This window comes from Enhydra lutris, unplaced genomic scaffold, assembly GCF_002288905.1.
Source record: "Enhydra lutris kenyoni isolate GAN:26980312 unplaced genomic scaffold, ASM228890v2 scaffoldscaffold23, whole genome shotgun sequence".
Taxonomy (NCBI): Eukaryota; Metazoa; Chordata; class Mammalia; order Carnivora; family Mustelidae; genus Enhydra; species Enhydra lutris.
In genome coordinates, this window is record NW_019154107.1 from 28,016,109 (window position 1) to 28,039,177 (window position 23,069).

The 23,069-nt window shown below is 41.4% G+C and overlaps 1 protein-coding gene across 1 annotated transcript in view; it reads left to right on the forward strand.

Annotated features, from left to right (window-relative positions):
• The window catches only part of LOC111150580 (zinc finger protein 81), a 96,801-nt gene extending 74,899 nt beyond the window's left edge, over positions 1-21,902 (forward strand). The window contains exons 3-4 of the mRNA XM_022508079.1: positions 7,938-8,033; positions 19,890-21,902. Of these exons, the coding sequence (XP_022363787.1) occupies positions 7,938-8,033; positions 19,890-21,598 (1,805 nt within the window). The 3' untranslated portion in view covers positions 21,599-21,902. The remainder of the gene's footprint in view (positions 1-7,937; positions 8,034-19,889) is intronic.
• Positions 21,903-23,069: the final 1,167 nt, after the last annotated feature.

Here is a 23,069-nt window from a genome sequence, read left to right on the forward strand (position 1 = left end):
TTGGGGTCTTTACAGAAGTAGCCAAGCTCAAACTGGGTCTTTTCGGTGGGTCCTAATCCAGTATGACTGGTATGCTTAAAATAAGGGAAATCTAGACATAGAGACAGACACACGCAGAGGAAAGACAGTGTGAAGGAAAAGAAGATGGCCAGGTCACTGAAGTGATGAATCTGTAAGCCGAGACATGCCCGAGGCCACCAAGAGGTCAGAGAGAGAAGCATGGAAGAGTTCCTTCCTGTTTTGAAGGTTCTCCTTCAAAAAGAGCATTGGCCCTACTGAAACCTTGATTTTGGACTTCTGGTCTCCAGAACTGTGATACAGTGCATGTCTGTTGTTTTGAGCTGTCCAGCTTGTGGCACTTTGTTAAAGCAGCCCTAGGAAACTAAGATTTTTGTCCTTGGCAAGGGGGATGCTGCCGTAGCAAATACTGAAAAAGACACAGAAGTGGTTTTGGAATCAGACAGTGGGTAGAGGCTGGAAAGGTGCTTGACAGAGAAAGCCTAGATTGCCTTGAAGAGATTCACTGGTAGAAATAGGGATGCTAACGGGGCTTTGGTCTCAGATAGAGTGAGGAGCGTGTTACTGGAAACTGGAAGAAAGGAGATCCTTGTTACAAAGTGGCAGAGAACCTGACTGAATTGTGTTCTGTTGGGTGAAAAGCAGAAAGTGTAAGTGATAAACTTGGGTAGTTAGCTGTGGAAGTTTCTAAACAAAAGTGTTAAAGGCATAGCCTGTGTTTTCCTTGCTGCTTACCATAAAATGTAGGAGAAAAGAAAGATATTAGAAAGGAATCATTAGTAAGAGAAGAAGCAGAGCTTGAAGATTTGGAAAATACTCAGCCTGTCCGTATGCGAAAAATGGGATGAGACTCTGGAAAGAACCAAAGATGTGGACAACCAGTTGTGAAAGAGATCAGTTGTATGACTTGTGGATTTCTTCAACTACATCAGTCAGCTTCAACTGAAGAGGACAGAGACAGGAAACAATGAGGGAAGGCTGTGGGGTAGCTGGGGTTCTGCTGGTAGGAGAGAGGCTGATAAAACTGTTCAACTGTGCCCATGTGTTAGCCTTCTGGAAGAGGAATGAATGACTCCAAGGATGGTTGTGAGGCCAGGATGGCTGCTACTGGCACCACAGGACCAGAGAGCCCAGGCTGGGAAAATGGAATGTGAAAGACCCTCACCTCCTCAGTTCCACAAGGCAAGCCACCTACTTGGTTCCAGGCCTGAAGGGGCAGAGCTGCTTCAAGGTCAAGGTCAAGGGTGTGGAGTTGCCACATCCCACCTGAAGTCTCACCTGCTAACAGCATCATGCTCTCTTTAGCGTTCCTTCCCTTCCAGTACTTGTTGACAGTTGAGTTTGTGCCATTATTTAGCCTTAGAAGAAGCTTGTCACCCACCTCAGCCTGCATGCCAGAGCAGCACAACTCCGGAAAGACTCAGGCTCAGTGCTCCAGGAGCTGCTACTGACCTCACACCATCCACCAGCTGGGGCCTGATCAGAAGGACTTGGGCACCCTCTGAGTGGGTCTCTACCGCTTGCCGTAGTTCTCATGTCCCACCACGGTGTGAGGATTCAGCACCAGGCTCTTCTGTGTTTGCTGACCATTACCGAAGGAGTCCTTGCTGAGTTTCCTTTCTTCCACTGACTAATAGGCTTAAATTCAGCGAGCAAGTAAACTGAGACCCAGTAGCGAGCCAAAAGCTCTTTGTCAATAGGAAAGCAGTTATCCTCAGAGGATGATAGGGCTTTGCTCCAAAATCCCAAGGTTGGCTCTGTGGTTCACCTCTAGGGGCCTACCGAAGGCTCCATCCCCAACTGCCACTGACATTTCAAGCACCACTGGATCCACCAGATCCTATGGCCCCAGTGAGAGCAGCTTGTATGGCGCTCTGGACCTGTTGCATAGCCTTCTTTTGTTCCAGGCGCTGCTCAAAACTAGCAGTTTTTTGGATCACATGGTAAGTGGAGCAGAGTAACACACGCAGATAGTGGAATATATTGCCTCTGAAGTCCACAGAGGCCCAGTAGCCATTGTCCCTCTTTTTACTTGTAGGAAGAGCCAGAGGCAAAAACTTACTCTTTACTTGGAAATTTCTAAGGGTAGGGGGATGCCTGGGTGGCTCAGTAGGTTAGACGGCTGCCTTCAGCTCAGATCATGATCCTGGGGTCCTGGGATCGAGCCCCACGTTGGGCTCCTTGCTCAGCAGGGAGCCTGCTTCTCCCTCTGCCTGCTGCTCCCCCCAGCTTGTCCTCCTTCCCTCCCCCCCTCCCTCCCTCTCTCTCTCTCTCTCTCTCTCTCTCTGACAAAATCTTAAAAAAAAAAAATTTCTAGGGGTCCCCTGGGTCCATACTGCTCTACCCATAGAAATTTCCCTGAGGTGGAAGGCCCCTAAATTGTGGTCAGATTTATTTCCCTCCCTCTGCCATACAAATTATCTTACCAGTAAGTTAAGAGTGGTTCTTACTTCTCATTCATCAGGTGCAGTCAGCATAATGTCATCAGTGTAATGGACCAATGTGGTATCTTGTGGGAGGGAAAGTCAATCAGAATCCCTACAGACTAAATTATGACATTAGGACTGGAGGGCTGATATATCTCTGAGGTAGGACAGTGAAGATATATATATAGATATCTATATCTATCTATCTATCTATGTATCTATCTATATCTGTATGTGTGTGTGTGTGTGTGTGTGTATGTGTATATATATATATATATATATATATATATATATATATATATATATAGTTGGCCTTGCCAACTGAAAGCAAACTGCTTCTAGTAACCTTTAATAACAGGTATTGCCAAAAAAACATGCAACAACGAAAATAAAACAAACAAAAAACCCCCACACATTTGCCAGATCAATAACTATTCACCGGACACCAAGGGATGTGTTAATTGGTTTCAGCAATGAACCCACATCTGGTACAGCAGCTGCTATTGGAGTTAGCACCTGGTTAAGCTCCTGATGGTCCACAGTCATTCTCTAAGATCTGTTTGTCCTCTGCACAGGCCAGAGAGGCGAGTTGAATGGGCACGTGGTGGGACTCATTCCCCCTGCATCCTTTAGGTTCTTGATGGTAGCATTGATCTCTGCAGTTCCTACAGGAATGCAGTGTTTCTTTGGGTTTACTCCTTTTCTAGTAGAGGCAGTTCTAGTGGCTTTCACTTGGCCCTTCTCACCATAATAGTCCTCACTGCACAGGTCAGGGAACCAGTATGGGTATTCTGCTGGTTGCTGAGTATCTGTATTCTAATTTTGCATTCTGAACCTGGGAAATAACCACGGGATGGACTGGGGTGCCTGCTGGGCCTCCCGTGAGATGGAGCTGAGCTGAAACTCCATTGATGACTTCACTCTCGTAAGCCCCTATGCCGTCTGGTGGGCCACGGTGACATCCTGGGTCTCCTGGAATTTGTGTCAGTTCAGAACTGGTCTCCAGTAATCTCGGAAAAGCCTCATTATGTCCTTTCCCTCCCTGCACAGTCACCCTGACAAAGGGCTGCAAATCTGTTTAGGGAAGAGAGAGATTAGCAGTATACATTTTGACAGTGTAGCAGGGTCCTTCCTCAAGGGACCCGGGCTCCCCTTCATTCAAAGCGCTCTGGGTCTGTAAACTGGCTCAAGCCTGAAAATTGACTGAGGAGCTGAGATTCTTTTTACATTTCACATTAGACTTCGTTCACTTGCCCTAGAACTCTCCTAATGCAGATCAAGTAAGAATGCAGTAGCTCGTCTGTTTCGTTTCTAGGGACAGCATAAGCAACTGGCCAACACCATGGGTCTCTGCAGGTCAGACCGTTCTGATTACTGCTTTAACCCTGCTGTGCACTGTAATAACCATGTCCATCTTGCATTTAGCAATTCAGTGCTCCCATTTGGCCCCTGTCACCCCAGAATCCAGTTAGTCTCATTGCATTGGGGTTTCCCAATTTGTGTCCTGCAGAGAAAAGCAATCACAGAGTTCTTCAAGAATACTGGGCACCCCCCCCACCTCACAAATTTGCGTGTCCCAGGCATGTCCTCTGGACCCTCCCAGTGTGTGAGAGCATGCCTTACACGCTAAATGGAGTCTAATGTGCCAAGCTCCCAAGCCCTTGGATGCCTTTCTCTGTAGTATAGAGAGTTCTTCCAAAACACTTCTCCATTTCAGTTGCAGTTTGTACGAACCACATTTTGATCCATGTTTCAGCCAACCAAACAAAATGTTCAAGCTCTCTCTAACCCCTCAAGCAGCAACATTAAATTCACAGTCTGCTTAGTGTGCACATACCAACACATTTGGCCTGATCGATCCAACTTTATGTCCTTTCCATTATCCCACACTCTTAAATATCCATTTGCACCTGGGTTTCCCAGTTTTCTGTCTGTATAAATTGGACCAATAATGCAGTTCTTTTATGCCCCGTGGATTATGCTATACCTCCCCTCTTGGGCCCTGACGAGACTTGAGTCTAGTTCTAGGTCTAAAAGCAAATCAGGGTGGTAGGGCTAGGTCGTGAGAGAAATCAGCAGTACCTTTCAAGGCAAGTACCTCAAGGGAGGTCGTTGTAGGGTCCTCAGGCAAAGTAGGGTTAATCTTCTCAGATGAGGGCAGAAGGGCTGCTTCTACTCAAAAGAATACTCATCAGAGCTTAGAAGTTCAGTGTCCTCATCTATGTCCATTCTAAATTTCTGGATCCCATTTCTTTTCAGTCAGTTCCCTTACCTTAGTAGCCCACACCCTATAAGGTTGGGAATTCAATTTGTGTTGTAATGTGGCCACTGCCAGGATGAGACTCTGGGTTTCGTTTTCAGCAGCATCAGTTCTGTAGCTACAGAAGTTAGGGGTGTCTTTCAGGACAGACGTAGAAATTTTCAGGTCATCTATGCAGTGCTTGAGCTGGGAACTCAAATCCCTGAGTTCATCCTTTTCCCCCCTCTACTTTGTCCAGCACAATTAGGAGCAATCTGGCAATCTTATTATACTTGTGAGTTTGACAAAAATTTCTAAGGTGTCAAATACAAGGTCACCCAGAACCATACCTCTCACAAGCATTTGATAAGGAGCATCTAGGTATCCACTGGGGATATTTTGCATATCTCTTTTGCCACATCATCCCATGGACTGTCAGTGTGCTCTGTAGTACTGGAAAGAGAGTCATTAGTGCCTTCAAATGTGATCAGAGTAGGGAACCAATTCTAGAAAACCCATAACCCATTCAGAAAATTCATTCTTAGGATTCTCTTCCTCTAGCACCACTCTCAAAATCTGCATTATGGTTCTCCAGAGAAATGGAACCAATATGATATGGGTATATACATATACAGAGTACACACACACACACTATAAATACATACAGACTTACCTAGAGAAAGATAGACAGAATGAATACAGTCACAGATTCCAGAGAAGAGATTTGTTTTAAGGAACTGGCTTGCCTGATTACAGGAACCGACAAGTCTGAAATTTAAAGGCCAGGCCTACAAGCTGAAAATTCGAGTGAGGTGATGCTGTAACCTTAAACTCAAAATCTGCAGGACGGGCCAGTAGACCGCAAACCAAGACAAGGTATCTGTGTTGCGGTCTTAAGGTAGAATTCCTTCTTGCACTAATGATTCCTTGTTCTCTTTGCCCGCAGCCAACACAACAGATTGTGGTTCTTTACCTGGTGGTGTGACCCAAAACTTCATTCTTTTTTTTTTTTAAGATTTGATTTATGTATTTGAAAGAGGGAGCGAGCATGTGTGTGCACGCGCATGTGTGTGCAAGAGGGTGGGCAGAGCAGAGGGAGAGGGAGAAGCAGGTTCCCCACTGACCGGGGAGCCTGACCCAGGACACTGGGATCTCGACCTGACCCAAAGGCAGGTGCTTAAATGACTGAGCCACCCAGCCCTCCCCCCCCAAAAGAAAACTTCATTCTTAAAGGATCTGGGCCATTAGTAGTCCTGCCTGAATTGGATTGTTGTAGTTCCTATTGACTTTCATCACAGGGCACACAGTAGTACCAAGAAATGCCCTAAGGTATTGTGTGTATTCCAGGCACTCTCTTCCTTATTTCCACTGTGGGGTAGCAGTCCAATTTCCCCTGAGTAGTCAGGATCAGTCACTCCAGCCAGCACAGTAACTCCTTTCTTTGCCTTTTGATTCAGAGACTTGAGGAGCCCAAAGTGTCCACGTGACAGACTTAACTTCCAGTTCAGTGGAATCACTACTGTGTCTCCTGGCAGACGCATTCCTCCCTTTGGAACTAAGACAGAGAACAGCGGAGTGGAAGGGGCACAGGAACAGGCAGGAAATATTTTGCTAGTGGACCAGTAGAGGTAGTAGTGAATGGTGCCACTCCTGGCCCTGGGCCCACAGGGTGGGCCCATCCCCCCTTGGTAGGCTTGGAGGACAGAAAAGGGAGCCAATAAGAATTACCCTCAAGCCTTAAAATCTCATGGGCTTTGTCTTGCTAGGTTTTGGACTTTCTTGGGATCTGTGATCCCTTTTTTCATTCCAGTCCCTCCCTTTTGAAATGGGAATGCCTGTCCTACCGTTACATTTTGGAAGCAGATGACTTGTCTGATTTCACAGGTTTGTGTGGAGAGAAGCTGCCCTGAGATGACTCATACTCATATCACACCCATAACTGACTTAGGTGATCTGGATGATAAGATTTGACACTTGGAGTTGATGTTTAGATAGATTTTGAATTTAAGACTTGATGCTGGAATGATCAAGACTTTTGGGGATATTGGCATGGAGTTAGTATATTTTGCACCTGGGAAGGACATGAATTTGGTGGGGGGGGTTGTCCAAGGGCAGATTTTTAATGGGTTGAATCATGTGTCCCCCTGAAAAAAAAAGTGGAAATCTGAACCTCCAGTACTCCAGAATATGACCTTATTTGAACATAGTGTCATTATAGAGGTAATCAAGTTAAAAGGAGTTCATGGGAGTGGGCCCTAATTTAATATGATTGGTGTGCTTATAAAAAAAGGGAAATCTGGTCAAAGAAATAGACACATAGGGGTGCCTGGGTGGCTCAGTGGGTTAAACCCCTGCCTTCGGCTCAGGTCATGATCCCAGGGTCCTGGGATCGAGCCCCGCATCGGGCTCTCTGCTCGGCGGGGAGTCTGCTTTCTCCTCCCTCTCTCTCTGCCTGCCTCTCTGCCTACTTGTGAGTTCTATCTGTCAAATAAAATAAATAAAATCTTTAAAAAAAAAAGAAATAGACACATATGTGGGCACCTGGGTGGCTCAGTCAGTTAAGCGTCTGCCTTCGGCTCCGGTCCTGATCCCAGGGTCCTGGGATCAAGCCCCATGTCGGGCTCCTGCTCAGCAGGGGCTCTGCTTCTCCCTCTCCCTCTGCCTCTCTCCCCAGCTTGTGCTGGCTCACTCTCTCTCTCTCTCTCTCAAATAAATAAATAAAATCTTTTTTAAAAAAAGAAAAGAAATAGATACATATAGAGGGAAGTCAGTGTGAAGATACACGGGGAGAAGGGCATGCGACTGGAGTGATGCATTTACAAGCTAAAGAAACATCAAAGATTGCCAGCAAACAAGCTAGAAGACACAAGGAAGGATGCTCCCTCACATCTGCCAGAGAGCCTGACCCTGCTAACACTGATTTCAGACTTGAGGCCCCAGAAGCATGAGACAATGACTTTCTGCTGCTTTGAGCCACCCAGGTTTTAGTATTTTGTTACGGCAGCCCAAGGAACTGAACACAGAGCCTCCATGAAAGTATTTCCATTCTCAGCTGCTGAGTACCCTGAGCCACCTCAAGTGTGTGCTGGTGGCGTCCCCGGTGGGCCTGAGATCCTTCAGTGCGTTGACCTCTGTGATTATTACTCTTTTCCCAATGAAAAGTGGTTACTTTTTCAAAACAAAACAAAACAAAAAAAACCCCACCAAGTGGAAAGCAATTAGCTGGACCCAATTCTGTCATGTCCTATTAACAGGGTATGAAGTTCCCAAACCAGAGGTCATCTTCAAGTTGGAACAAGGAGAGGAGCCATGGATTTTGGAGAGAAAAACCCCACATCAGAGCCATACGGGTGAGTGAGTGTGACCCAGGCAGATGGGGGACATGGAAATGCTTTTCCTCAGAAGCCTATGCCTTTAAAATGCTATTTCTTGCTGCCTTCTTGAAGGATCTCAACTTTGGAAACTGCTTGAGAAGAGATAACATTGACCTTTTAGGTACCAGACTGTTCTCTCCCTTTATTTCCCTTAGTGTGAGCAGCTGTCTTTTTTGCCTGGCTTTCCTCCAAGGAGAATTGCTGCATTTCCTACAGGCAGAATCATATGCCAGGCTTCCTCCCTACAGATCTTGCTTCTTTGAATGTTTTCTCCTTCCAATCACATTTTTATCCTTCATTCCTTAAGTCCCACCCACCAGGATCTGAGATTCTTAACAATACATATGGTCAGGTTTTAATGGATTTACCCTCTTTGAAAACCACTTGGTTGCCACACTCCTGTTCTTCTGAGGACCTTTTCACTTTCATCCTCCTCATTTTCTTCTTCTGAACTCTAAGATACCAATAAACACATCGACAACCAGCCTCCCCTCCTCTTCTCTTTCCAGATTCCTCACTCCTTTCCCGTCTCCCCTGCTGCCATGCCTCTCTCCCATCTTCTGACCTTGGGATCACTGCCACTTAGCATTTTTGTCTTAAATCAATCAACTGTATTAAGGTATAATTTACATACAATAAAATGTCTCCATTTGAAGTGCCCAGTTTGATGAAGGTCCACGCTGCTGTTAACCACCACCCCAGTCATGATATGGAGAACATTCTGTTTTGTGAAAATGAGCCTCCATGCCCCTTGTAGTCAGTAGGCCCCCAGGCAAACCATTGACAGGCTTTCTGTCACTGTAGATTAAATCTGTCTTTATTAGGGTTTCATGTGAGTGGAATCCTACTGTCTATACCCTTTTAGGTCTGGCTCCATTTGTTCAGCATCATGATTCTGCAATTCATCCATGTTACTGAGTATATTGCTGGTTTATTGCTTTGAAATGCTAAAGACTATTCCATGATATGAACAAACTGTAATTTGTTTATCCATATACCTGTTAATGACAGGTGGTTGTTATTTGGTTATTATGAGTACAGTGTAGCGAACATTCTGGCATGTCGTTGTGTGACCATATGTTTACATTTCTCTTGGGTGAACACCTAGGAGTGGAGTTGGTGGGTCATATAATTGTATAAGTAAGTGTATGCGTGCCTTTATAAGAAATTGCCAAGCTATCTTCCAAAGTGGCTGTGTGAGTCTACCCTTCCAGCAGCAGTACACGAGAATTTCTGTTGTTCCGCATCCTTGCCAACACCTGTTACCATCAATCACTTTAATTTTTGCTGTCATAGTGGATGTAATGGTATCTCATTATGATTTTAAGTTGTATTCTTCTGACAAGTAATGATAAGTATCATTTTATGTGCTTATTGACCATTTGTACATTTTTGTTTCAGGTGTCTATTCGGATATCTTTCCTGTTTTTTAATTGGGTTGCTTGCTTGCTTAATGAGTTTTCAGAGTTGTCGATATTTGCTAGATGTAACTCCTACACCAGATATATACATCGCCAGTATTTTGTTCCAATTCGTGGCTTTCACTTTTCTCTTCTTACTGGTGCCTATCAGAGGAGCAAATGTTTTGATTTTGATGGAGTCTAATTTATCGTCTTTTAAAATTTTCTAGTGCTTTCTGTGATCTGTTTAAGAAATCGTAGCCTGCTACAAAGATTTTTTCCTATTTCGTTCCCTAAGTTATAGCACTTTTGCTTTCTCAGTTTAGACCTACAATTCACTTTGTATGTTTGATGTAAGGACCGATGTTCATTTTTGTTTTTGTTTTTAAAGATTTTATTTATTTGTTTGACACACAGAGAGAGATCACAAGTAGGCAGAGAGGCAGGCAGAGAGAGAGAGAGAGAGAAGGACACAAGCTCCCTGCTGAGCAGAGAGCCGGATGCAGGACTCCATCCCAGGACCCTGAGATCATGACCTGAGCCAAAGGCAGAGGCTTAACCCACTGAGCCACCCAGGTGCCCACAATGTTTGTTTTTATCAGTACAATACCCACTTGTTCCAGAAGCATTTGCTGAAGAGGCTTTTTTTTTTCCTATTGCATTTCCTAGTCGTGTTTATCAAAATCAATTGACTTTTTATATGTGAGCCTATTTCTGGACTCTTTATTCAGCTCAGTTGATCTATATATGTCTTTCTGTTTTATAATGGTAGGCTTTAATATCATTCAGGCAAGGTGAGACCAACAGATCCAGAGATGACTGCCATTAAAAAGATAGTTTATAATTCACAGTTCCCAAGAGGAAGAGACATGCCATACCATGCAGGGCCACATCAGGAAGCACCAGCATCAGTCAGGAGGCCAAAGTTTTAGGGGAAAGCATGGTTAAGAGCCTTAATTGTTATTTGCATGGGGAAGCATGGGTGAAACAGAGTAAGCAGGCTGGGGAGGCTTCGGATTGGCTAGTTTGAGTAATTTCAGTGGGGCTCCAGGGCTGTAGGGACTGCGTTTAGTAACTTGGTACTTGGCACTGAGGGATTAGAGCAGGAGGATAGTGGCTCAACCTGGGAAAGTGTAACAAAGGAGGAGAGTTGGTGGAAGTGGACTCTGGATTGGTTGGTTTGCATATAAAAGGTGTGCTTCCAGGGAATTCATTTGTTATCTCTAGGAATTAACTAGCACTGAGAGAGGCAGGTCTGTCCAGGAGGAGGAAGGCACCAGATGGCCCAAGCATCAACAATACAGAAAATAAGATAAAGAAGATGTGGGTGCCTGGGTGGCTCAGTTGGTTAAGCAACTGTCTTTGGCTAGGTCATGATCCTGGAGTCCTGGGATCCAGTCCCACATCAGGCTCCCAGCTCAGCAGGGAGTCTGCTTCTCCCCCTGATCTCTCTCTCTCCTCTGATGCTCTCTCTCTCTCATTCTTTCTCTCTCTCAAATAAGTAAAATCTTAAAAACAAAAACAACAACAAAAATATGTGATATACATACAATGGCATATTATTCAGCCATAAAAAAGAACAAAATCTTGCCATTGGCAACAACATGGATGGAGCCAGAGAGTATCATGCTAAGGGAAATAAGTCAGTCAGAGAAAGACAGAGATACCTCATGATTTCACTCGTATGTGGAATTTAAGAAACATAACAAATGAACAAAGGGAAAAAAAGAGAGACAAAACAAGAAATAGCCTTTTTTAAAAAAAGATTTTATTTACTTATTTGACACAGAGAGAGAGCGATCACAAGTAGGCAGAGAGGCAGGCAGAGAGAGAGGGGGAAGCAGGCTCCCCGCTGAGCAGAGAGCCCGATACGGGACTCAATCCCAGGACCCTGGGATCATGACCTGAGCCGAAGGCAGAGGCTTTAACCCACTGAGCCACCCAGGTGCCCCAAGAAATAGACTTTTAACTATAGAGAACAAACTGATGGTTGTGGGGGGTGGGGATGGGTGAAATAGGTGATGGGAATTAAGAGCATGCTTACCCTGATGAGCACTGGGTAATGTATAGAATTGTTAAATCACAATATTGTACACCTGAAACTAATATAACACTGTATGTTAATTATACTAGAATTAAAATTTAAAACTTTTTAAAAACACAGAAAATATAGTTAATATACTTTTTTTAAGACTTTATTTACTTATTTGACAGAGAGAGAGAGATCACAAATAGGCAGAGAGACAGGCAGAGAGAGAGGAGGGCAGGCTCCCTGCTGAGCAGAGAGCCAATGCAGGGCTTGATCCCAGGACCCTGGGATCATGATCCGAGCCGAAGGCAGAGGCTTTAACCCACTGAGCCACCCAGGCGCCCCAATACACTGTCTTTTTGGCAAACCCACATTTTCTTTATTACTGTAGCTTTTATAATGAGTCTTGAATCAGGTAGGATAAGTTCTCCAACTTTGCCTTTTTTTTAATTACTTTGGCTCTTCTAGATCATTTGCATTTCTATATAAATTTCATAAGTAGTTTGCGCTTTTATTTTTTAAAGCCTGCTGGGGTTTTGTTTGGAGTAGAGTTCACTCTATAGATCAATGTTAGGAGAATTGATATCTTCACAATATTGGGCCTTCTAATCCACGAGCATGGCATATTTTCTGTATTTATTTAGATGTTTGAATTCCTTCAGCAATGTTTTATAGTTTTCAGTGTAGAAGTTTTCTGTATCCTTCATTGAATTTATCCCTAAATAGTTGATGCACCTTGACAGTTTTGTAAATGACATTTTTTTCCCAATTTATTTCAGATTGTTCATTGTTAGTAAAAATTGCTCATGATTTATTTTTGTACATTGACTTTGTATCCTGAGGCATTCCTACATCCACCTACTAGTTTTCTTGTAGGTTCTTTGAGGTTTTTCATTTAAGTAGTCATTATCACTTTAGAGACACTCTTTCGTCTCCAATTTCATGCTTTTTGTTTCTTTTCCTTTCCTTATTGCACTAACACCTTCAGTTTGATGTTAAATAGAAGTGTTGAGTGTGGGCATGCCTCCTGTGTTCCCATTATCAGGGATAAAAAATGCGTACCATTATGTCTGATGTTTTTTGAAGCTGCCCTTTATCAGGTTATAGAAGTTCTTTTTTAATCTTAGCTTGTTGAAGAGTTTTTTTTTTTAATCATGGTTAGATGTTGAACTTTGTCAACTCCTTTTTCATCTAATTAGAGTAATCATATGAGTTGTTGCTTTTATTTCGTTAATATGTGAGTTTATTTGTTGATTTTTCTTAAAGATTTTATTTATTTATTTATTTCACACACACACACACACAGAGCACAAGCAGGCAGAGAGGCAGACAGAGAGAGAGGAGGAAGCAGGCTTCCTGCTGAGCAGAGAGCCCGATGCGGGGCTTGATCCCAGGACTCTGAGATCATGACCTGAGCCGAAGGCAGAGGCCCAACCCACTGAGCCACCCAGGCTTCCCTGTTGATTTTACAAATGTTAAGTTAACTTTGTATTTCTGAGATAAAATATTAGTTGATTATGATATATAACCCTTACTATATATTATTGGATTATATTTGCTGATGTTTTATTTTAAAGTATTTGCATTTTTTATGAGTGATATTGGTTGTAGTTTTCTTTCTCTGCAACGTTTTTGTCAGGCTTTGGTATTAGGTTTCTGCTGGCCACATAAATGAGTTGTGAAGTGTTCCCTTTTCTGAAATAGTTTGTGTAAAATTATTATTTCTTCTTTTACTGTTTCATGGAATTCACTAATGGAAACCATCTGGACCTGGAATTTTCTTGATGGGAAAGTTTTTTTTGTTTTGTTTTGTTTTTGGCAGAGAGAATAAGAGAGAGCACAAGCAGGGTAAGGGGCAGACGGAGAAGCAGACTCCCTGCTGAGTAGGGAACCTGATAATGCGATGATGCAGGGCTCGATCCCAGAAAGGCAGATGCTTAACTGACTGAGCCACCCAGGCACCCTGGGAAAGTTTGAATAACAAATTCGATTTCTGTAATAGACAGGGTCATTCAGATTTTTCTCTTTCATCTTTTGTCAGACATAGTAAGTTGTATTTTTCAAGAAACTTGTCTATTTATGTTGTCTGATTTAATTCTGTTGTAGTCTGAGAATATAATCTGTATGATTTCTGTGTTTGGTCTGTCTTTTTTTCCATGTGTCTGAAAAGAATGTATATTCAGCTGTTGATGGGTATTGTGTTCTATAGGGTATAAATCAAGGTGGTTGCATGTTGTTGAAATCTGTTGCTTTACTGAATTGTATTCTACTTGTTCAATCAATTATTTGTCATTTTAGGGGATAAAAACTCAGATTTTAAAGTTTATATGGATATGGAAAGGCCTTAGAATAGCCAATAGCAGTCTTGAAAAAGAAGGAAAAGTATTAATTAAGATTTATTGTAAAGTTACAATAATCCAGATAATGTGGTTTTGATGTAAGGACAAACACATATAAATGGAATAGAAGAGAGAATCCGAAAATAGACCCACACATATATGGACAACTGAGTTTTGACAAAGGTACAATTCAGTGGGGGAAGGGAATTTTGTTTTTGAACAAATTGTGCTGGGACAAATGGATATCAGTACTGGAAGAAAAATACCCTTGACCCGTACCTCACACCATATATAAAAATAACTTGAGTTTAATATGATTAAATTGTTTCTGTTAGACCAACTCATCTAATAGATATAAACTATTAACTATGATAAATACACTTTAAAAACTACTGAAAGACAAATACCATATGATTTCACTAATATGTGGAATTTAAGAAACAAAACAGATGAACATATGGAGAGGGGGAAAAAGAGAGTGAAGCAAACCATAAGAGACTAGAAAACAAACTGAGGGTTGTTGGGGGAGGTGGGTGGGAGTGGGTAAATAGGTAATAGGTATCAAGGAGGGCACTTGTTATGATGAGCACTGGGTATTGTATGTAAGTGATTTATCACTAAATTCTGCTGAAACCAATATTACACTATACTTTAACTAACTAGAATTTAAATAAAAACTGGGGGGAGAAAAACTACTGAAGGAACTGGATAGTAACCAAGGGGAATTTTTCTGGGTCATCTTATATTGAGTAATTTTGGATTTTTACACCAAATATTATCAGGGTTATGTTATAGTAACACCATTTTCTGTTACAGTAGGCAGTTTTTGTCATAGTAGGCTGTTAACTAGGTTAGACTCAAACTGGAGATGCTGTCTCACCTATGGTGGGTAGCAACTTAGATCTCTGTTCAGACTTGTTCTAACTTCTAACTCCTCTTCAAAATCTGCCTGCTTTTGTTTACTCTACTAGTACATGTTTTGTTTTGTTTTTCTAAAGAATATAGTTATTGTCTGTAGAAGGATTTTTTTAGGAGCTTGCTTCCCCATACTAGAGGTAGAACTAGAGGTAGAACTCTTACAATTGATTCTTGTACATTGAACCTATATTCTGAGACCTTGCTAATAAATTCATGTATTAATTCTAGTGAGTATTTCTGTAAATTCCTTAAAATTTTTTTGCATCAATTACCATGTCTTTTTATCATTTACTTTTTAGTCTGCATGACCTTTTTAGTCTGCGTGCCCTTTATTTTTATTTTATCTTTTTTTTTAAGATTTTTATTTATTTATTTGACAGACAGAGATCACAGGTAGGCAGAGAGGCAGGCAGAGAGAGGAAGGGAAGCAGGCTCCCTGCTGAGCAGAGAGCCCGATGTGGGGCTCGATCCCAGGACCCTGGGATCATGACCTGAGCCGAAGGCAGAGGCTTTAACCCGCTGAGCCACCCAGGCGCCCCTAAATAGCTTTTTATAATGCCTTGTTTTTGAAAACTTCAGTTAGGGTCTAACTTCCCATTCTTTGTTGAGCCAAATGATACAACGGCAGGGGTGGTGGTGGTGGGGGGGCTTGGGAAGCTCAGAAGAGGTTAAACAGGGGTACAACCTGGGCAGAGAGGCAGGCAGAGAGAGGAAGGGAAGCAGGCTCCCTGCTGAGCAGAGAGCCCGATGTGGGGCTCGATCCCAGGACCCTGGGATCATGACCTGAGCCGAAGGCAGAGGCTTTAACCCGCTGAGCCACCCAGGTGCCCCAATTTTTATTTTATCTTGAGAGCAAAAGTTTTCAGTCTTTCAGCATTGTGTATATTAGCTGTGGTTTTCCTTAGATGTCCTTTATTAACTTGTGGCAATTTCTTTCTATTCCTAGTTTGATGAAGGTCTTTAACATGAATGGATATTAGATTTCCTGGGTGCTTTTTTTGCATTTGGGATGAACATTTTATTCTGCTGGTATGGTAAATTTCACAGATTTTCAGATGTTAAACTGACATTGCCTTACTGGGATAAACCCTACTTGATCATGATTATTAACTTTTTTATGTATTTCTTGAATCAGTTTGCAATAATTGGTAAGGATTTTTAGCTCTGTGTTTAAGTGAGGTATGTTTTATATTTTCATCTAGATGGTGGTTACATGGGTATATATGTATAAAAAATTCACTGAGCTCTGCAGTTAAGATCTGAATTGTACTATGTAGAAATTATACCTCAATTTTTTAAAACAAAGAATTTCTTAAACACATCATCTTATGAGCCTATGAGATTATGCCTTGGGGATATTTATATAGAAATGGTATTACTTGATCATTGGGATATACATGCAGTGCACTAAGTATGCCCATTTCATTACATCTATGTCAACACTTGGAATTATGTGCATTTCTTATTTTGTGGCCCATCTAATGAGTATAAAGTGGTATTGTTTCTTGCGCTTTCTTTTTTTTTTTAAGATTTTATTTATTTATTTGAGAGTGTGAGAGAGAACATAAGAGAGAGAACACGAGTGGGGGGCAGAAGGCAGAGGGAGAAGCAGACTCCCCACCAAGCAGGGATCCCACTGTGGGACTTGAGCCCAGGCCCCTGAGATCGTGGCCTGCCCTGAAGGCAGACCCTTAACTGACTGAGCCAACCAGGCACCCTGTTTTTTGCTCTTTCTGATATCAGTTATCCATTTGGGTTTTCCCTTCTGTGAATTAGCTTATTCCTATTATTTCATCTTTTCTAATGATATAGTTGTTTTCTCCTTGATTTACAGCTAATCTGCTCATTTTCTTTTCCACAGAGGCTTTCCCCCCACTGAGATGCCCCTGGTTATGGGTGTTATTTACTATCTTCTGAATATTTGTTCCTATAGGAATTAACTCAAAAGAGTCTTCCTTTCTGAACACTTAAGCTTTTGATTTATATTCTGATGACTTCTATGCTGACACCACTAGTTGCTGTATTATAACTGGATTCTAGCACCATGTTTACGTGCATATTAGCCAATTACCATAGACTATTTTACTTTATTTATCCTTCCTTAGTATGTGAAGAATTGGCATCATCATTGCTCACATCAGGAATCCTCACGTTACAAATTTTGTCAGATTCTGTTTCTTATTTCTTCCCTTTTTGTTATCTTCTCTTACTAATTACTTTGCAATTCCTTTTTTTTTTTTTAAGAATACTATCCAGATACACTCTCATCTTAATTCCTAGTGGCATCACCCAAAAGCAGATCTGTATTTCCTTATGCTTGGCTTCTTTTATTCCTAATGAGATTTGCAGATTCGCTTCTTCTATCTAGTCCATCCTAAATGCTCCTGATAGATTTCATTACCTAAAACATTGCATTTATCTTTGTCACTGGCTTTATGAAGTAAACTTACAATTATTCCCTATTATATAACACATGACCAGTGTGGCCCATGTAGTTCCAGTTCAAGTTGTATCCATATAGTTCCTTAATTCATGCATTCCTCAAATTTTCACCTGGTCTTTAATGCCTACCATAGATGAAGTTCGCCTCTGCATCCAGGATCTTTATTATCTTGTGTTCTGCCTATCCAGGTAATAGACACTTTCCTATTGTTTCATTTCAGGTTATCATCTATTCCATGAAATGGCAAATTTATTGCCCTCTCTGTTACTATTCCCTTGCTCCTCAGATGCTTCTGCTCCTAGTAATTTTTGGAAGTCCCTGAAAACAATAAGAGTATGTTATTTTCAGTGTTTGAACACTAAGCATGAAGGGAACACTTAACAGTATTAACTCATTGAATTTGTGGGGGATAAGAATATAAGAGGATTTTGCTATATTTCAGAGGGACTTTTAAAAGACTATACTTTCAGGGCTCATTTCTATAGTTTGTTACTAGAGAAGTTTCTCTGAATGTGTAGAGTACCCAAAACCACGAGGAGGAGGCACAGTGTTCTCTCCTGAGCGTGAAGCTGGCTTTTGGTGTTGCTTTTTTGTAACTGCCATTTGCCGTTGATGATGATCGTTCTTCTCTACCTTCCGGAGGGACTTTTAAAAACTCTTCTGAGAGGTTTCAGTAGAACACAGACTGTAATTGGAAAGTAAAAGCAGCAGTACCAGATAATAAGAGTTTCCTGCTTAGGCATTGTATTTCTATTATGATAGAAATCCATTAAAATGAATAGCACAGAAAGTGTCTGCTATTGAGCTTTAGGGGAAAAAAAGTCTCCCTAGCACTATGATCAGATTAATTTTTCAAAGCAAAAGGCTTAAACTGCTTAATGAAGCATAAGTACATGTTCAAATGGCACAAAAGAAAATGCTAAGCAGGTTAAATGAAGGAGAAGGCATGAATGTGTCTTTTGATTCGCGAGTAAACGGGACTTTTGGAGGCAGTTTTGTGAGTGGCAAGTAGAATGCAAGCTTGCACACGCGGCTGCTATCTAGACTGCTGACTCTCCATTTATGTGCTGTTCATTGAATCTGTGGGCTCAGGAAAGGTATAGAGAAGCTTATTATTGCAGGAGCAGATTTTCGAGACTCTGATATGTCTCGTGCATTATTCCGGTAATGGAAACATCTGTGATTCCCACTCTGGGTAAAACTAGTTTATGAATTATGTTAAAGTTTTTTTGTAGCAATAAAGATATTATAAGGTACAGTGACTTAAATGCTAAAGAATTGTACTTCTCTTTCTAATATCACAGGCCTTTGGGACACCTCATTGCTCATGTTTATTACGGAATCCAGGTTCCTTCCATCACATAACCCCACCATCTCTTGGGGATTTTTTGGGGGCGCCTGCACATTTGTATCTGTTATTGCCAACTCCAGATTTTAGTAAGCAAGAAGGTAGAAGAGGGTATAGAGAAAACATGCCTACTGTTTCAGTGCTCTGGCTTGAAAGTGGCACCCATCATTTTCTCTCACATTCTGCAGATGAGAACATTGTCACGTGGCCATACCCAGTTTCAAAGGAGGCTGAGAAATGTTATATGACTAGGCAGTCATATGCCTAGCTTCTACTCTGTTACTGAAAAAGAACGATGAAACAGATTCTAGTGGACAGTTTTCAGCCTACCCAGATAGCTTGTCTTCTCTCTGATTCTAAGCTTCTTGTTAGATGCATATGTTTTTAGGGCCAAGGAAACAATTTGACCTGGGTGGACAGTTGGAGTATAGATATCCGATTATTGTTTGTATAGGACAGGATGGCTATGGCTACAGTATGTTTCCTATAGGTATGAATAAATTAGTTTTTTCTTGGTTCTATTGAGATATCGACACACATCACTGTATATGTTTAAGGTGTACTGCGTAATGACTTGACTTAAATCCGTTGTGAAATGATTACCACAATAAGCCTAGTTAAAATCCATCTCATAAAGATGCCAAAAAAAGAAAAAAGTGTTTTTTCCTTGTAATGAGAACTCTTAGAATCTACTATGTTAGCAAATTAAGTTGATTTTTGAGCACACTGATTTGGTACTATTGCTAACAAGCAAAAAGGAGCAAGAGTCGTGAAGATTTAGAATCAAAAGCTAATGTGAACTTGGACTCCGAATTACTGCCTCCAAACCTAGTCTCTGCACAGATATTTTCCCTTAAAAACTTTGTCTTTTTAATCTTCAGTCCATCCTACTTTATATCTCTATATCCACCTACTTTATATCCTACCAAAATAGAGCTAGAATGCTTCTGTTGAACTCCAGTCTTCAACACTTAATAACTATATGTTTTAAGGCAAATTATATAAATAACCATTCTGAGCTTCACTTTCCTTATCTACAATAGGGAGATAATAATTGAAAATACCTCAAGTGGCTTTTGAAAGGATTGAGTGAGTAGGGTTGTGTGTGCACACGCACACACACACACACACACACATATATGTATATATATTTCTTAGAGCAGTGCTTGGAACATCATAAATGTTATGCAGGAATTTGGCACATAAATGCTATATGTGTCTCTCTTGTTATCATTGTGGCCATCATCATCATATTTGCTGGTTTCCCACGTGTTCAATTTATATTAGCTTATGAGTACCTTTTAATCCTCTGTTACCTATTCATTTTGTCAACCTTACTCTCTTTCTCTTTTTAGATGGGAAGTTTGGGATTAAGACCTCACAAAAAAGAATTTCTGGAAAAGCTTCCTTTCATGGTGAAATGGAGGGTGAAGATACAAGAGATGACTCACTGTATTCCATTTTAGAAGAACTGTGGCAAGATTCTGAGCAGATAAAAAGATACCAGGAAAAACAGAGCAAACCTCTGAGTCATGCTGCTTTCATCAATAAGAAAGTACTGAATACAGAGTGGGATTTTGAATATAAAGACAGTGGAAAATTTGTTCATCCAAGCCCAAATCATATTCCTTCACTGAAAAGACCCCATAAATGTGACTCATTTGGAAAGAGTTTTAGGCATAATTTAGACATACATATTCCTAGTAAAAATAATGCAACGAAGAACTTTGATAAAAATACCGGACATGGTCAAGTTTTCACACAGAGCTCTTCTTATACTAACCATGAAAACACTCATACAGGAGTGCAGTTCTGTGAAAGTGATCAGTGTGGAAAGGTCCTCAGTCTCAAACAAGCATTCAGTCACAATCTGAAATTTCCTGCTGGGGAGAAAGCAGACATGTGTTCTGAATTTGGGAAGATCTTCACCCAGAAGTCACACCTCTTTCCACCTCAGAGAATCCACACTATGGAAAAACCTCATGAACTTAGCAAGTGTGTAGATGTGTTTACACAGAAGCCACTACTCAGTATATATCTGAGAGTTCACAGAGATGAAAAACTCTATATATGTACTGAGTGTGGGAAGGCTTTCATCCAGAATTCAGAATTAATTGTGCATAAGAAAACCCACACTAGAGAAAAACCCTATAAATGCAATGAGTGTGGAAAATCATTTTTCCAGGTGTCCTCTCTACTTAGACATCAGACAACTCACACTGGAGAAAAACTCTATGAATGCAGCGAATGTGGGAAAGGCTTCTCCCTGAACTCAGCCCTCAATGTACATCAGAAAATTCATACTGGAGAGAGACACCACAAGTGTGGGGAGTGTGGGAAAGCCTTTACCCAAAAATCCACACTCAGGATGCATCAGAGAATTCATACAGGAGAGAGATCTTACATATGTACTGAATGTGGGCAGGCCTTCATCCAGAAGGCACACTTGATTGCGCATCAGAGAATCCACACTGGAGAGAAGCCCTATGAATGCAGTGACTGTGGGAAATCTTTCCCTTCTAAGTCACAACTCCAGATGCATAAGCGAATTCACACAGGAGAGAAACCGTATATATGCACTGAATGTGGGAAGGCCTTTACCAACAGGTCCAATCTCAATACTCACCAGAAATCTCATACTGGAGAGAAGTCTTATATATGTGCCGAGTGTGGAAAAGCCTTCACGGACAGGTCAAATTTCAATAAGCACCAGACCATTCATACCGGAGAGAAACCGTATGTTTGTGCTGATTGTGGGAGGGCCTTCATCCAGAAATCAGAGTTAATTACACATCAGAGAATTCATACCACAGAGAAGCCTTATAAATGTCCTGAGTGTGAGAAGTCCTTCTCCAAGAAACCACATCTCAAAGTACATCAGCGAATTCACACGGGAGAGAAACCGTACATGTGTGCAGAATGTGGGAAGGCATTCACTGACCGGTCCAATTTCAATAAACACCAGACAATTCACACTGGAGATAAACCCTATAAATGCAGTGACTGTGGAAAGGGCTTCACTCAGAAATCGGTCCTGAGCATGCATCGCAATATTCATACATGAAAGGAGCCCTTTTTCTTTCAAATGAGCAAGCCTTATCACTGAAGTCAGGTCCAAGTGTGTGTTTTAAAATCCATCCAAGACAGATCCTGTATGAATACGCTGCGTGATCCAAAGCATCCATGTAGCCTCTCCCACCTGAGATGAGAAAAATTATTCAAAAGAGACCCTCTACGAATGTGTCGAATAAAAGGGACTTTCCATGTTTGCAGGGCCTCACACACTATAATAGAATTCATACTGGGAAAAATGCTGTCAGTTTGATGCGTTCAGAAAAGCCTCCCTATAGAAAGTATTATAAAGCAAACTGTTACCAAATTCTTTATAGATGGAGCTCCATTTGTATGTATTGTATACATACAAACGTATGTGAAGGACAGTCACGTTTACTGTGTTTTATTAAGCCATGTGAAGTGGCAACAAAATGAAAGGAAGAAAACAAAATCATATATCTGGTATGTAGACCTACTCTCAGTTCCATAGGGTGTTTGTGGCAAAACCCATTACACAACAGGAAGAGTTATTGAATTGAAATTCTTTTTAGAATTTAATATAACTGTGTCCATCAAATATCTTTCCTATTGAATCCTCATGTGAATCCACAGTTTTAAAGTCATTATGGTTTTATATATATACACATCAGCAGACATAATCTCACTTGAACACATAAATACAATCTTAGCATTCATACTGGTTTCCACGACATCGTTTGTTTCTCTTCTTTCATTGTGGTACAGTGGCAAAATAGCCAGAGACCTCTCCCATCCTTTATGCCTACCCCTTTGCAATGTTACTCTTTCTCTCTTTTTTTTCTTTCTTTTATTAAGAGGTAGAGAGCTCTCTACTCCTTGACTCTGAGCTTGGCCATGTGATTTGCTTTGGCCAACGTACATTAGCAAAGAGATTCAAGAGGCTGGAGAAAGTCTGCCTTGAGTCTTCTCTTGCTGCTTTCTGGAATTCTGAGACCTTCATGTGAAGAAACTCAAGAGTACTCTGCTGGGGGTATGAGAAACCATGTGGAACAGAGATGAGCGAGCACAGATAGGAGGCCTCTTAGACCAGCTTCCAGTCATGAAAGTGAGACCTTCCTCAACCTCCAGCCCGAGCCAAACTGGCCCACGCCAGAAGAGCCATACCAGTTGCTGCAGCCGACCAAAAGAATTATGAGATACATAAAATGCTTCTTGTTTTAAGCTACTAAGTTTTGGGTAGTTTGTTGCACGGAAAACGCTAAGCGATACCTTAAAGTGTATACTCGTTGGGGGGATTATACAAAACATAAGACATGTGGCATTAGCTCTGGGCCTGGGTGGCAGGTGGAGACTGGAAACAATGAGGAAAACTGTTAAGAAAGACTGGAAAAGACAGCAGCTCGTATAATTTACTAAGGAAAAGAATAGCAAAACAGTCACCATGCTCTGTGAGAAGATAGAGAATCTACCAAATGAACTTGTGGATCTGGCTAAGGAGATTT